This window comes from Pelophylax lessonae, assembly GCF_965119305.1.
Source record: "Pelophylax lessonae genome assembly, chromosome: 2".
Classification (NCBI taxonomy): Eukaryota; Metazoa; Chordata; class Amphibia; order Anura; family Ranidae; genus Pelophylax; species Pelophylax lessonae.
Window position 1 is genome coordinate 42116848 of NC_138769.1, and position 14923 is coordinate 42131770.

The 14923-nt window shown below is 46.2% G+C and overlaps 1 protein-coding gene across 5 annotated transcripts in view; it reads right to left on the reverse strand.

Annotated features, from left to right (window-relative positions):
* Positions 1 to 14923, reverse strand: part of BCL9 (BCL9 transcription coactivator) — a gene marked incomplete at its 5' end in the record, with an annotated part of 467860 nt that overhangs the window by 80133 nt on the left and 372804 nt on the right. For 4 of the 5 annotated variants that reach the window (XM_082245782.1, XM_082245780.1, XM_082245779.1 and 1 more), the window contains 2 exons: positions 6155 to 6471; positions 14052 to 14352. In XM_082245782.1, coding sequence (XP_082101908.1) covers positions 6155 to 6471; positions 14052 to 14308 — 574 coding nt within the window. Of the gene's footprint in view, positions 1 to 6154; positions 6472 to 7403; positions 7436 to 14051; positions 14353 to 14923 lie in introns of those variants that run through there. The other variant, XM_082245781.1, reaches the window with a different exon arrangement.

The window sequence follows — 14923 nt, forward strand, 5'->3', positions numbered from 1 at the left end:
CAGTGTTGCATGACCACGCAATTGTTATTCAAAATGCAACAGCGCTAAAAGCTGAAAATTGGCCTGGGCAGGAAGGGGGTGTAACTGTCCTGTATGGAAGTGGTTAAAAAAAATTAAAAGTCAGCAGCTACAAATGCTGTAGCTGCCGACTTTTAAATAGTAGAACTTACCTGTCCAGGGAGCCCACGATGTCGGCACCCAAAGCCATTCAGGGTAAAGGAACCCGGCAGTGAAGCCTTTCGGCTTTCACTGCTGGTTCCCTACTGCGCATGAGCAAAGCGCGCTGCGCTATGTAATTGGCCTAGCGGTGGAGGAAAAAGGAGGGGGCCGAACTTCCGAGGGACAGGTACCCGTTCCCCCCTCCCCCCTGAAAGGTGCTAAATGGGGCACTGGAAGGGGGGGGGGAGCAGATCAGCGGGGTTCCATTTTTGAGTGGAACTCCGCTTCAAGTGCCTCCAAGTGTAGCAATATGGTTACATTTAATGAAGGTTCAACATTTAGAAACTCACATGGTTGATTATTAAAAGAGGCACAGCTAAGAAAGCTGCCCACATAGACCACCCTCTGCACGGCCAGCTCTCAGCACCGTCAGTCTTCAGTCCTGACCGGGAAGACTACCTTGCAGTAGAGTGAAGCGAGGCTTGGAGCGCTCGTGGAGTGCAGTGTGGAAGGGATGACATCGATGGCGGAGCAGAGGATGGTCTATGTGGATAGCTTTTTACCCCGGATGGCTGCATACTGCATAGATGTGCCTGTTTTAATCATCAACCATGCGAGTTGCTAAAGGCTTTAACTTCATTAAATATAACCACTTGGGAGGCGCTTCTCTTTTATACTCAGTTGTGACGGGACGCTTACTTGTATATCAAGACATCACTTCTTTATCAAGTAAAAAAATATAAATACATTTTGCTGGTCTTGCAAAATGCTCTCAAACTAAGTTATTCTTATAGTGGGTGCTGTGTCAGTCAATGAACATCATTGAAAGATTTTACGGTAAGTCAAAAAACCCCATTTTCTCTTTCGTTCACTGATGGACACAGCTCCTTTCATCTATACATAAGAATAATTGTGTTCTCACTGTGGAGACTCTTTAAAAAGGTAGATTCAGGATATGCAGATATCAGGGTGCCTTGCCATGGCCTGCAGCTTACCCATGTATTTGCAAATGTTTACAACTAAACTCCTATTTTTAACGCATACTGGTAGCTTAATTCGGTTGGTCGTAGGCTGGTTGGTAAATTGTGACTAGAAACCCCTTGGCTTTTTTTGACATGCGTTTGCCATTCCAGTGCTCCTTGCTTTAAGACCAGTTATAGGTGGGGGAAGTGACCATTTTTTGTATCTTTTGGATGTTTAGGCCTGGGACACGGGGAAGGCAACACAATGTCTTCATTCAAATGAAAATCAGAGACAACCTTTGGATGGGACGGACAGGGCAAGAACCGCTTTATCCCTGTGAGTCACCAGGTAATCCCTGTGAATCACGAGGTGATAGCCACTAAAAAGGGCAAATTCTGGGACAGCTTAACCGGTTGCCGACCGCCGCACGACTATATACTGCGGTGGTCAGCCCCGGCCAGGCAGACGTATCGATATGTCACTCGCCTGTCACTGACTTGCGAGCCTATTGCGGGCAGGCGCGCACCCGCCGCGGCTCGTTCACAGACAAGTCAGTGCGTGTGACCGGCGGACTCGATGTCCGCCAGTCACATTACGATCGCTCCTGTGAAGGGAGAAAGACAGAGCGGCTTGTGTAAACAAGCTGCCTGTCAGTTCTCCCTGTGTAAAAGTGAAGATCTGACCGTTCTATGTAGAACTGTTGATCTTTGCTTTTACACCAATAGCAATGTCCCTGCACAGTTAGAATCACGCCCCTAGGACACACTTAACACCTCCCTGTCCAATAAAGTTAACCCCTTCCCTGCCAGTGTCATTTTTGCAGTAACAGTGCATATGTATAGCACTGATTACTGCAGTAATGTCACTGGTACCCCCAAAAGTGTCAAAAATGTCAGTCAAGGGTCCGATCTGTCCGCCGCAATGTCGTAGTACCGAAAAAAAAAAAAAAAAAAAAAAAAAAAAAAAAAATCGCAGATCGCCGCCATTACGCGTTAAAAAAAAAAAACACCAAAAATGACAAAAATCTTTCCCTTTGTTAGTAAACGCGATAACTTTTGCGCAAACCAATCAAAATACGCTTTTTGCGATTTTTTTTACCAAACATAGGTAGCATAAGACAAATTGGCCGAAAAATGTTAAAAATTTTTGATTTTTACATTTTTTTGGGGGAATTTCATATAAAAAAATGTGAAAAATATTGTTATTTTTGCAAAATTTACGCTCTTTTTTTGTTTATAGCGCGTGATCAAAAAAAATCGCACAGGTGATCAAATACCACCAAAAGAAAGCTCTGTTTGTGGGAAAAAAAGGACGTCAAATTCGTTTAGGTACAGCGTCGCACGACCGCGCAATTGTCCGTTAAAGTCACGCAGTAAAAAAAAAAAAAATCGCAAAAAAAACCCTGGTCCTTTAGCAGCCAAATCCTCCGGGGCTTAAGTGGTTAAAGAGGAAGTAAACCCTCCTCTGACACTTTTACCTATAGGTGATCCTATGATGAGGCTTACCTATAGGTACTGTAAATATCTCCTAAACATGTACCGTTTAGGAGATATTTCCCTTACATTAGGGATGCACCGAAATGAAATTCTTGGCCGAAGCCGAATAATAATAAAATGTTTGGCCGAAGGCCGAATACCGAACGCGGTGTTTCGCATTTTTTCCATTTATTTTGCCAATTTTTTGTCCTCTCTCTTGTCCTCTCGTGTCTCTCTCTTGTCCTCTCGTGTCTCTCTCTTGTCCTCTCACTCTCTCTCTTGTCCTCTCCCTCTCTCTCTCGTCCTCTCTCTCTCTCTCTCTCTCGTCCTCTCTCTCTCTCTCTCTCTCGTCCTCTCTCTCTCTCTCTCTCTCTCTCGTCCTCTCTCTCTCTCTCTCTCTCTTGTCCTCTCTCTCTCTCTCTCTCTTGTCCTCTCTCTCTCTCTCTCTCTTGTCCTCTCTCTCTCTCTCTCTCTTGTCCTCTCTCTCTCTCTCTCTCTTGTCCTCTCTCTCTCTCTCTCTCTTGTCCTCTCTCTCTCTCTCTCTCTTGTCCTCTCTCTCTCTCTCTCTCTTGTCCTCTCTCTCTCTCTCTCTCTTGTCCTCTCTCCCTCTCTCTCTCTCTCTTGTCCTCTCTCTCTCTCTCTCTCTCTCTTGTCCTCTCTCTCTCTCTCTTGTCCTCTCTCTCTCTCTTGTCCTCTCTCTCTCTCTTGTCCTCTCTCTCTCTCTTGTCCTCTCTCTCTCTCTTGTCCTCTCTCTCTCTCTTGTCCTCTCTCTCTCTCTTGTCCTCTCTCTCTCTCTTGTCCTCTCTCTCTCTCTTGTCCTCTCTCTCTCTCGTCCTCTCATGTCTCTCGTCCTCTCATGTCTCTCGTCCTCTCATGTCTCTCGTCCTCTCATGTCTCTTGTCCTCTCATGTCTCTCTCTCCCTAAATGTTACTGTAGGGAATGGTATTCAGTGCACACTGCAGCCTTGTACCATAGGGTTAATGTTAGTGACACTGTAGGGATTGGGAAGGATGCTGGGAATGGAAATCAGGAAGCATGCAGGCAGCCTTGTAAATTTTAATTGCAGATACAGGGCACTGGGCAGGTCAGGGTTAATGCGGTAACATCAATTACTCAGTGACAGTCAGTCTCAGTGTGGACTCGATCAGATTATACAGTGAGTCTCTCATAGTGGTGGTAGTAGGAGGCTGGAGGTGGACTAGTAGGAGCCTGGAAAGGAGCACAGCCGCATACATACATTACTCACTCGTGCACTGCAGCCCGCCCCACACATTCAGTGAGTCTTACTCTCCTCCCTAGTTTTTTCAATGGCACATTCAGGAAGCCAATCACGCCGTGAGTAGCGGCACAGCGGAACCAATCAGGTGTGCAGGCACGCGTGATTGGTTCGCTGTGCAGCTAATCACGGCGTGATTGGCTTCCTGAATGTGCCATTGAAAAAACTAGGGAGGAGAGTAAGACTCACTGAATGTGTGGGGCGGGCTGCAGTGCACGAGTGAGTAATGTAATGTATGCTCACCGCTGAAGTGTCCCGGCTTCACGGAAGTCTGAGAGTCCTCCTGTCCTCCTCCGAGTCCCTTCCCCCTGTAAATATCGTGACCTCGGCGATATGAATATCGCCTACGGCCACAGAACGATAGTGGATATCATATCGACTATCGTTCAGCCCTATTATTCGGCACAAAATTATTCGGCCTTTTGACTTATTCGGCCGAACACCGAAAGTGCTATTTTTTCTATTTTCGGCCGAATAATGTTCGGCCGCCGAACATTCGGTGCATCCCTACCTTACATGCAGCCAGTGACATCACTGGTGTATGCGCTCTGAAGGAACGGCCGCTGGTGCCGTTTCTTCAGAGACTCGTGCCGTGACTGTCAGCTCCCGCGCGCGGGAGTGACATCACCGCGGCTCCGGCCAATCAGATGGCCAGATGCCGCGATCCCGAAAGACGGGGGACTGGACATGTCGCCCATCATACAGGTAAGCGGGCTGCACGGCGGGAGCTTGTTCTAAGGTAAGTATTTCATAATGAGCTAGTATGCGATGCACACTAGCTCATTATGTGTTTCTCTTACAGGTTGCCAAAAAAAAAAGAAAGTTGTACGGGTTTACAACCTCTAAGCAGGGGAATCTCCGGAATATTTTTAAATGGGAGGCTTCTGTAGAGCTGAAAGCATCAAAATAACATCCCAAGGCAGCAATGGAGCCCATACTGGAGGAACCAAATGTCAAACACCCTGAAGAAAAGTATGTGGGAGTGTGTGGCCAAAGATCATTTGCAAAAGACCACCAAGGCCGATACCTGGCCCTTAATGGTACTCCAGGCCAATTTCTGTTCAACCCCCTGTTGAAGGAAGGTTAGGATCCGAGCCACCAAGAAGGAGCATCCCAAGAGACTCACACCATGAAATGTATATCTTCCACGTACGATGGTAGATCTTCCTCAAAGTAGATTTTCTAGCTTTTAACGTAGGAATCACCGACCCATACAAACCTCCATCCTTTAGAGTCTGGCGTTCAACAGCCAAGCCGTCAAAGCCAGCGACTGAAGCAGGATGGAAGATCGGTCCTTGGGACAGCAGATCCTCCCTGAGAGGAAGCTTCCAAGGACAACCCTCACTCTTAAACATTATGACCTCCACAGTTGAGGAGTTCCAGCAGGCAATGCCTTGTCTCTAGTAGTGACAGTGCAGTTAAGAGTGGCATATAATAGTGCCAATCTTGCAGCTCTCAGATGTCGTCCAATGCAACTGTGGTCAGAAAAATGACTCACAGTAGGATCCCCCACTGAAGCAGGAACAGTCTTGTTCTGGGGAACCATATGGAAATACCAATAATTAGGACCAACCAGACATAGAAATCCCTCCCACCCCCCCAAAAACATCAGTACCATGTGCAAGAGGCCTTACTGGTCCTTCAACCTTGCAGGTCAGGTGCTCTCTTAACTAGCATTTTTGGATCAATGTCATGAAAACTTTACATGATTGCAACACAATACCAATATCCAGACCAGAAACAGACCAATGCAGCAAAAAACAAGACAGATTGCAGACAGAGACAAACTTGTGTCTTGACTCTGTTTTTAATGGAAGCACCTTTTCTTTATGGCACTCAATGATTGACTGGTTACTGAATTCTATCCATAGCTAAGGGGTGCAGAACTGTTTCAATTTGCATCCCCCACACCTTCTATAAGCTATTCAATTTTTTTGGACTCCAACAGGCAACTGCCGAAGTAAACGCTTGTTAACAATAAACCATTTGGTGTCTTCAGTGTTTAAGAGTCCAATTTTAACAAATATGTCAAGCCAAGGTTAAAAGGGAAACCTTGAACCCCCTGAAACACATTGGTTTTACACATGGATTTTTACTAGATTTAAATAAAACAAATATTTTTTGGCATAGGAAGAGATCTCGCAGACCCTTCTGTATATGCCGGGTCACCCGTCCAATGTTTATACATTACTATCTCATCAACTCTAAATGCACTGAACTCTTTCTGGGAATCCAATGCCAGCTGTCTTTTACATTTTTGGTTACGACAGCCCAGCCTACCTTTAATTTCGGAGTCTGTAGTGGGAGTTCCTGGGTCTCTCTGGTCAAACGATTCCGCAGAGATGCTTCTTTCCCTTTTGCCTTTCCCTTTGGCTCCATTCCCGGCCCCGTTCTTAAGTCCCATGCTGCCCCCAGGACCTTGCAGCGGTTTGGGGGTGTGGTTGCCACTCTTTGGGTCACAAGGAGACGCTTGCGACTGGCTGGTGGAGCTCGCCTGTTTTCCCTGGCTGGAGAATTTTGCGTCCAGCTGGGGGTTGCCAGATGGAGACATCACGGTAGGAGGGTGGACCATAACCTCTGGCTTGGATTTTGGGCTGCTGGAAGAAAACAAAAAAGAGGGAGTTTGTGTTTACAATTGCTGAGAAAAATGTCAAATATTCAAGTATTCCACAAAGCAACTTAATGAGTTTCTGCATGAATATTAAATGCTTCATTTATTTGGTGAATCATAAGCCATGAATACACAAAAGGCTAATCTCCGATGTACACTTTGATACATGTGGCAAACAGGGGCATGTAATACAGTGTCACCATGAAAATTTAAAAAGGAGGGTTACACTTTCAGCTAGAAAGCTTTTCATGTGTAAAATCCTATTATAAATCTATAAGGTATTTAGCAACTAATGTAAAAGTGTTAAACCAGTGCCTCCCTAGCTGTATGAAAGGGCCCTCCCTTGTACATGCTAATGGTCCACTATTTTTCTGAAAAGGAACTAAATTAAACTAAAGGTTTGTTTTGCATAAAATTACAGATTATCGATGAAGGAAAAAGCCATGCACATATTACATCAAAACAACCAATCAAAAATCATCTTTCAAAATTCTGTGCTGTTGTCCGATTAGATGACAACATCCAAAATAGAATTCTTTCGTACAGGTTATTGCCAAGCAATGCCCTTTGCACTGCCTTATTGGAAAGTATGAGAAAGCAGAGCACAGCAGTTACACAATGCCCGACCTACACCCAATCAATAGCTCTGGTCCTGGTCACATGAGATCCACTAGACCTGTTGGGTCAATACACAAGCCTGTTTCTATGTACACAAAGAATAGAAAACATCATGTTCTGTTCAGAGTAAACAGTGATATCACAAAAGCACAGCTCCAAAAAGGCACAGTCCTCTGCATCTTACCTTAAATCTAGACTTAAATAACAGACTTCACTTGAGAGCTAGTAAATGTGCCCTGTCAGTGAATGGAAGGAATGCAGTCGAAGAAAAAAAATCCAGTGTTAAAGAAGTTTCACTACACATTTCTTTTTATCCTGTCCCCCAGGCGCATTTCTAGCTTGTCACACTGTTGTGACAGCACGGTCGATAATGCCTCCCTCCCCCTAACACTTTCCAACTGCGCATCAAGGAGACAAATATTCAATTATCTACAAATTACAGCGCTGGTCTCGAAAACAAGACAAGCAACACCAGCAACCAGGAAGGCTAGATGACGAGGCCAGCTGAGTCCAGGCAAACAGAAAGAAAAGATTACAGAGGCCGCCTGCATCCTGGCAACCAAGGACACTATACAGCAGGGGCCGCCTGAGTCCTGGCAACCAGGAAGGCTAGATGACGAGGCCAGCTGAGTCCAGGCAACCAGAAAGAAAAGATTACAGAGGCCGCCTGCATCCTGGCAACCAAGGACACTATACAGCAGGGGCCACCTGAGTCCTGGCAACCAGGAAGGCTAGATGACAGGGGCCGCCTGAGTCCTGGCAACCAGGAAGGCTAGATGACGAGGCCAGCTGAGTCCAGGCAAACAGAAAGAAAAGATTACAGAGGCCGCCTGCATCCTGGCAACCAAGGACACTATACAGCAGGGGCCGCCTGAGTCCTGACAACCAGGAAGGCTAGATGACGAGGCCAGCTGAGTCCAGGCAAACAGAAAGAAAAGATTACAGAGGCCGCCTGCATCCTGGTAACCAAGGACACTATACAGCAGGGGCCGCCTGAGTCCTGGCAACCAAAGACACTAGGCGGCAGAGGTTGCCTTTGTCTAACAAAAAAAAAAAAAAAAGAAGTGCGTGCATCAAGTTTGCAATAGATTACTCCAATTTGTCAGATCTTAATATCAAACAGCACAGCACATACCTCGATTCCCAGGAAACCACTCCTGTGAAAAACCAGGGATTGTCCCAGTAGAAGTCCTTCAATCACTAAAATATTTTAGTATCATACATACATATTATATATACACACACACTCTAATACTCGATTCATAGGGCCATATGAAATATATAGTCAATATGGGGAGTACAGGTGTAGTAAAAACCCTATTAAGCATACCTTTTTCTTAGGAGGAGTTTTCTTTTATTTTTGTGTAACTTACATAGAGGATGTGGTACCAGCAAATCCTTTAACCACTTCCCTACTGGCACACTGCAAAATGACGCCGGAAGGAATGCTTTGTCCCTCTGGGCGGACATCATGTGACATCCATCCATCCCTGATCAGTGTAAAGAGCCAATAAAAAAGGCTCTCTACCACATGACCGACTGAGTCCAATCACAGCCGTACTGATACGTCCTTGGGTGGGAAGTGGTTAAAGCAGAGACTCTAGAGAATAAATTGGTGGTATTTGCAATTTTGTATGTCGCACAGTATTTGTGCAGCAGATTTTTAAACGCTTATTTTGGAAAAAAAAAAACACTTTCTAGAATTTCAATGCAAACAAACAATACATAACTCAGGAGTAAAGAAGAGATGTCTGGATGGCCACACTCCAATAAAATCACCTTTATTTGAATCCATAAAAGCAAAAAACACTTCAGTCCATACATCAAGAAAGGGAAAAGGATACAGCAGGCAATGCAGCTAACGCGTTTCACACCATGCTTGGTGCCTAACCATAGGGAAATCTCTTTACTGTAGACTTTCTGCTACGTGCAGGTCCAGCTTCTTTTGCTTGAGCAGTGGAGGTGGAACTTTAAGGAAAACCTTGAGCGGTGTACTACTTTAAAATACATCATTTTATAATTTTTTAAACAAAAGATGTTTGGCCAAGTAAATAGATACCAAACAAAGCGACGCTTTGAAAGGCTTTAGAGTTACCACTTTAGATATACAGAGGTCTGGTGCTAGAATTACTGCACATGATCAGAGGTTCGTGGTGATCCTTCACATGGGTGGGACGATCGCTGTTTGTTCGTGCGGAACCATAGTGCGCATTCGCCTTTGTGCGCGAGCGTGGCAGGACCGTGACACTTTCAATTTTTTTTTAAAACACTTTTGCTTTAATTTTTTTCATTCACTTATTGCTGTCACAAGGAATGTAAGCATCCTTTTGACAGCAATACGCATGTGACAGGTCCTCTTTATGGAGAGATTTGAGGCCTACGAGACCCCAAATCCCTCCCCTTAAAAGCATTCGAAAAAACCACAATCGGAGGAGGATCAGAGATTCAATTTTTTTAAAAATGGTGCGATTGCTTCCGAGTAAACTGGAAGTGATGTCATGTTATTGCTTTCGGGTTAGTAATACGAACAGCCAATCAAAGACGAAGCCAGCTTTGCTTACCTGTCCTGCTAGTCGGCGGACGTGTTGGCTAGTTGCTCAGATCTCCAGCTGGGACAAGAGAGCCGCAGAAAGCAGTGGGGGGGGGGGGGGGGGGAATGGAATGGCCCCTCCAGCTGCTTGTAATAGCAATCTAACAACAAGTTAGCCGCTTTGATTGCTCTTACAAGAGAGCTGACTGCCAAAAAAAAAAAACTATACTGGGAGGATTCCTGCGGCTGCAGGCATTATCCAGGAATAATCACCGAAAATATGTGATTTCTCCATTGGCTGGGAGAAAACATTACAAACATCTACACTAATCAAGTCCTCAGGTATGGCAGCTGTAAATATGGGGATTTTTAGCTTACCGTAAAATCCATTTCTGTGATGTTAATTGACGGACACAGCTCCTGATCTTAACCATTGGGTTATACTGTCCCCTAGAGTAGGACACTAGGCAGAAAAAAAGTCTGGCTACGCCTATGGGCAGTCCCGGGGGTATACTCCCTCTCTGCTATAGGTACTACATTTTGTTACAAGCAGAGTCATAAAAATTACAACTCCACATGGGAGTGGGTGCTGTGTTCGTCAATGATCAAAGAAATGGATTTTACGGTAAGTCAAAAATCCCATTTTCTCTTTCATTCATTGACGAACACAGCTCCTGATCTTCTCAACCATTGGGAAGTCCCAAAGCAGTGTTAAACATGAGGGATGGGAACAGTAAAAAAAAATTTCCAAGGCTAAACTATGACCAACCAGATAAACAGGAGCTCAAGCAAACCTGTAAAAATACAATACACCCTCAAAGAGGACCAGGTCCTCTCTAGACAGCAGCCTACAAAACCTTGCGGCCAAAAGGAAGCATCCACTTTATAAAACTTTGTGAAAGTGTGCACCGACTACCAGGTTGCCGCCTTGCAAACCTGCATCACTGACGCCTAATGGAAGGCCCAGGAGGCACTGAGTAGAGTGCGCCTTGACAGGGAAAGGAGGAACCTGACCCTTGATGGAATAGGCCAAAATAACCATCTGTTCGGTCTGATCCATCTGGAAATGGTTGCAGAGGAAGCGGACAACCCTTTCCGAAGTCCATCCATAAGCACAAACGGGGAGTCAGACTTTTCCTAAAAGACTCCATAGCTGCCAGGTACACTCTAAATCGCCCGGACCACATCCAAGGCATGCAAAGCAATTCCCTTCAGATGTTTTGGCCTGGGACACAGGGAAGGCAACACAATGTCTTCATTCCCATACAAATCAGAGACAACCAGAGGAAAGAACGACGGACAGGGGCGAAGAACCACCTTTTCGCTGTGAACCACCAAGTAAAGTGGACAGGGTAATGCCGCCAATTCCGACCCCCTGTACGCAGAGGTGAAAGCCACCAAAAAGGCCACCTTCTGGGACAGCATAAGCAGGGAAATCTCCCGAAGATTTTCAAAAGGAGGCACCTGGAGGACTGAGAGCACCAAATTGAGCAACCAAGGCGGCAACAGAGACCGCACTGGAGGGGTCAAGTGCTTAACTTTCTAAAGAAAAGTATGCATCAAGGAGTATGTGGCCAAGGGCTGTTGAAACAAGACCGCTAAGACCATTACCTGACCCTTGATAGTACCCACTGTGACAGGAGTCACTTTGGCTGGGGGGAATGGAGGATTGGTCCTTGGGACAGCATATCCCCCCCCCCCCCCCGACCAGCTGCACCAGATCGGTGTACCAAGCCCAGCAAGGCCAGTCCGGAGCCACTAAGATGACCGGAATCCCTTCTGCCTCGATGCTGCATAGAAGTCTTGGCAGAAGCATAAGAGGAGGGAAGGCGCAAAATCAGACTATACTGACCCCATTGGGCAACCAGCATGTCTGTGGCATTTGCCAGAGGATCCTGTGATGCAGCCACAAACCTCTGGACCTTTCTGTTGAGCCGAGACGCCAACAGATCCACCTCAGGGATGCCCCACCGGAGACAAAACTGACGAAACACCTCATGTTTAACACTGCTTTGGGACTTCCCAAACACCTATTTTTATTTAAACAAAAGATGTTTGGCCAAGTAAATAGATACCAAACAAAGCGATATCTTGTTGTCCAGAGACTGCGGAGTCTTGTCTCATTTGATCAGAATCTGCCTTTGCAGGGACCTCATATGGAACTGTGAACCGCCTCAAAAAAAGGTAGACACCATTAGGCCCAGCACCCACATGTAAGTCAGAAGGGATGACCATCTGCTGTACAACAGGAGACGAATTGCAGCCGGCAATTTCTGAAGTTTGTCCAGAGGAAGGAGCACTCTGGCCAAGAGTCAGACCCATATAGTCCAGCTTTGTGGACGGAACCAGAGTAGACTTCTGAAAATTCAGAATCCACCCGATCTCCCTTAAAAGTTTGTATTGGTGATTTCCAGGTTGTCCACAAGAGCAGTAGGAGGAGACTCGCAGAATGAGGTCATCCAAGTAGCCTAGTACCGCAATCCCCCATTGTTGTAACAAAGCTAGCACCGGGGCTAACAATTTTGTCAAGACCCGAGGAGCAGAGGCGACACCAAAAGGTAACGCCACTAACTGATAAGTCTCCTCTCCCACGGCAAAGTGGAGGTGGCGCTGGTGACTGGCACATATTGGAATGTGAAGGTAAGCATCCTTGATGTCAATAAAGGCAAGAAAACCCCCCTGGATGCAGGGATGCCACCACCGTGCGAATGGACTCCATCCTGAAGTTCTGCAACCGCACAAAGCAGTTCAGCGCCTTGAGATCCAGGATTGGACGCACCTTTCCTTCCTTCCTGGGAACTGTAGACAGGTTTGAGAAAAAACCCTGAAAACGTTCCGAAGTCAGAACTGGGACAATCACCCCTTGAAAAGAACCTTGCCGGAGGGACAAGAGCGAAACTCAATCTTGTAGCCGGATCAAATGACTTTGTGGACCCACTGGTCTTGATAGGGGTGAGGGCGCACCTTCATGCTTAAGGAGCCTTATCTGTGGGTCTGCAGTAGCCCCCTCTTGGCTTGCCAGACCAGGTTTGTTTGAATCCTCCAGAGGTGGCCTTGAAAGGCTTCGAGCCCTTGTCAGTCGACCCTGAGGGACAAAAAAAAAAAAAAAAACTTCTTATGGAGCAGAGAAAAAAGGGAGCCATGGAAAGCGTGCCATAATCCTAAATATTCGGGGGGGGGGGGCGGGGGGACAACAGATGTACAGGGACATCTGTAACTAAAGTGGACTTTTAAGGCACATCATGAGACAGATAATTGCACACAAGAATAAATGGATTTTTGTAAGATCTTACCGTAAAATCCTTTTCTCTTAAGCTCATTGACAGACGTAGTCTTCTTGATTCTCAAGAGCTGGGTTATGTTGTCTCCGCAGGAGTAGGACTAGGCAGAAAGACAAAACGTTCTGGCTCCACCTTAGGGGCAGTCCCTGAGGGTATATCCTCCCTCTCTCTGCTACAGGGAATCAGTTCTGTTTTAAAGCAGTACAGAGAATTTAACCCAACCCAACTCAATGATAGAGGGGCGGGTACTACGTCTGTCAATGAGCTTAAGAGAAAAGGATTTTACGGTAAGATCTTACAAAAATCCATTTTTCTCTATCGCTCATTGACAGACGTAGTCTTCTTGATTCTCAAGAGCTGGGACATCCAGAAGCAGTGCCACAAATGAGGGGTGGGATTGACAAAATCAAATCCAATCTAGAAGGCCCAACTGATTCCCTGTAGCAGAGAGAGGGAGGATATACCCTCAGGGACTGCCCCTAAGGTGGAGCCAGAACGTTTTGTCTTTCTGCCTAGTCCTACTCCTGCGGAGACAACATAACCCAGCTCTTGAGAATCAAGAAGACTACGTCTGTCAATGAGCGATAGAGAAAAATGTATTGATACCATATTAAAACCAACAGAAAAAATGGCAGAGCTGATCCTATATAAGATTCAGCCTAACCATAAAAACACATAGGAGGATATTAAACTCAGTACAAGTCATGTACATAAAGGCATTGCGTAAGATACATATCAGAATCACATGGGTTTTAAATCTGGCTTCTTTAAGGCTACAGAAACCGGAAGTGATGTCATGACATTGCTTCCGGGTTTTTACATTGGAGACACAAACTGAGCTGAATGCGGCTTTGTCCGGGTCTTCGGCCTGGCGAGCTGCAGGTGGCAGCTGCTCAGCCGAATCAGTTGTCATTACAAGAAAGCCGACCGTCGGCTCTAAACAACGGTACCAGGATGATGCCTCTAGCTGTAGGCATCACCCCAGTACAACCCCTTCAAGCAAAGGGGTTAAGGTAAGCACTGTCTGAAATGTTTTTTTTTTCCAGACAGTCAGAACATCCACAAATTTATCCTAGAAACATTCATATCCACCTCTGGGAGCCAGAATCACACACATGCATGGCGAAGCCTACTTACTTCTGTGTATTTCCTGATGGGGAGTTTCGCACTTTGGGGTTACTGGAATGCATTGACAGAGATCCGGAGCTCACAGTCACAGAAGCAGTGGGGCTTGCCAGGTTCTTGGGAGGGCTGGGGTTTTCAGATGGCTCTGTGGATTTTCTGTGAAGTGCTTTTGTCAGTGTTGTCCTTTTGCTCGTCCTTCTCCTTTTTGTTTCTCTCTCTCTTGTTGAAGTGGGCTCTCCCCTCCTGCAGTTCCAGCATTCTTCGGACATGTGGCACTCGCTGTAGAGGGAACGCTGTGCATCGCCAGGGCACACTGAGAATTTACAAAAAAAGGAAAATAGAGGGTAAAGTTTTTTAAAAAAAAAAACTGAAGCCAGAAGAGGGTACAACCATTGTGTAAACAGTACAATCTTGAAAAGGACATATGGTTTTGGAGGAGTCTCCCCAGAAAGATTACTCTGAGACATACGTTGTCACACATCTACTGCAGCTGTGTGTTTAACAGTGAATGCATGTTGTTGTATACACAGAACCAGAGAGAGAGAGGAGAAGAGAAAGAAAAAGAGAGAGAGAGAGAGAGAGAGAGAGAGAGAGGAGAAGAGAAAGAGAGAGAGAGAGAGAGAGAGAGAGAGAGAGAGAGAGAGAGAGAGATGAGAGAGAGAGAGAGAGAGAGGGGAGAAAGAGGGGAGAGAGAGAGAGGGGGAGAGAAAGAGAGGGGGGAGAGAAGAGAGGGGGGGAGAGAAAGAGAGGGGGGGAGAGAAAGAGAGGGGGGAGGGAGAAAGAGAGAGGGGGAGGGAGAAAGAGAGAGAGGGGGGAGGGAGAAAGAGAGGGGGGGGGGGAGGGGAGAAAGAGAGAGGGGGGGAGGGAGAAAGAGAGAGGGGGAG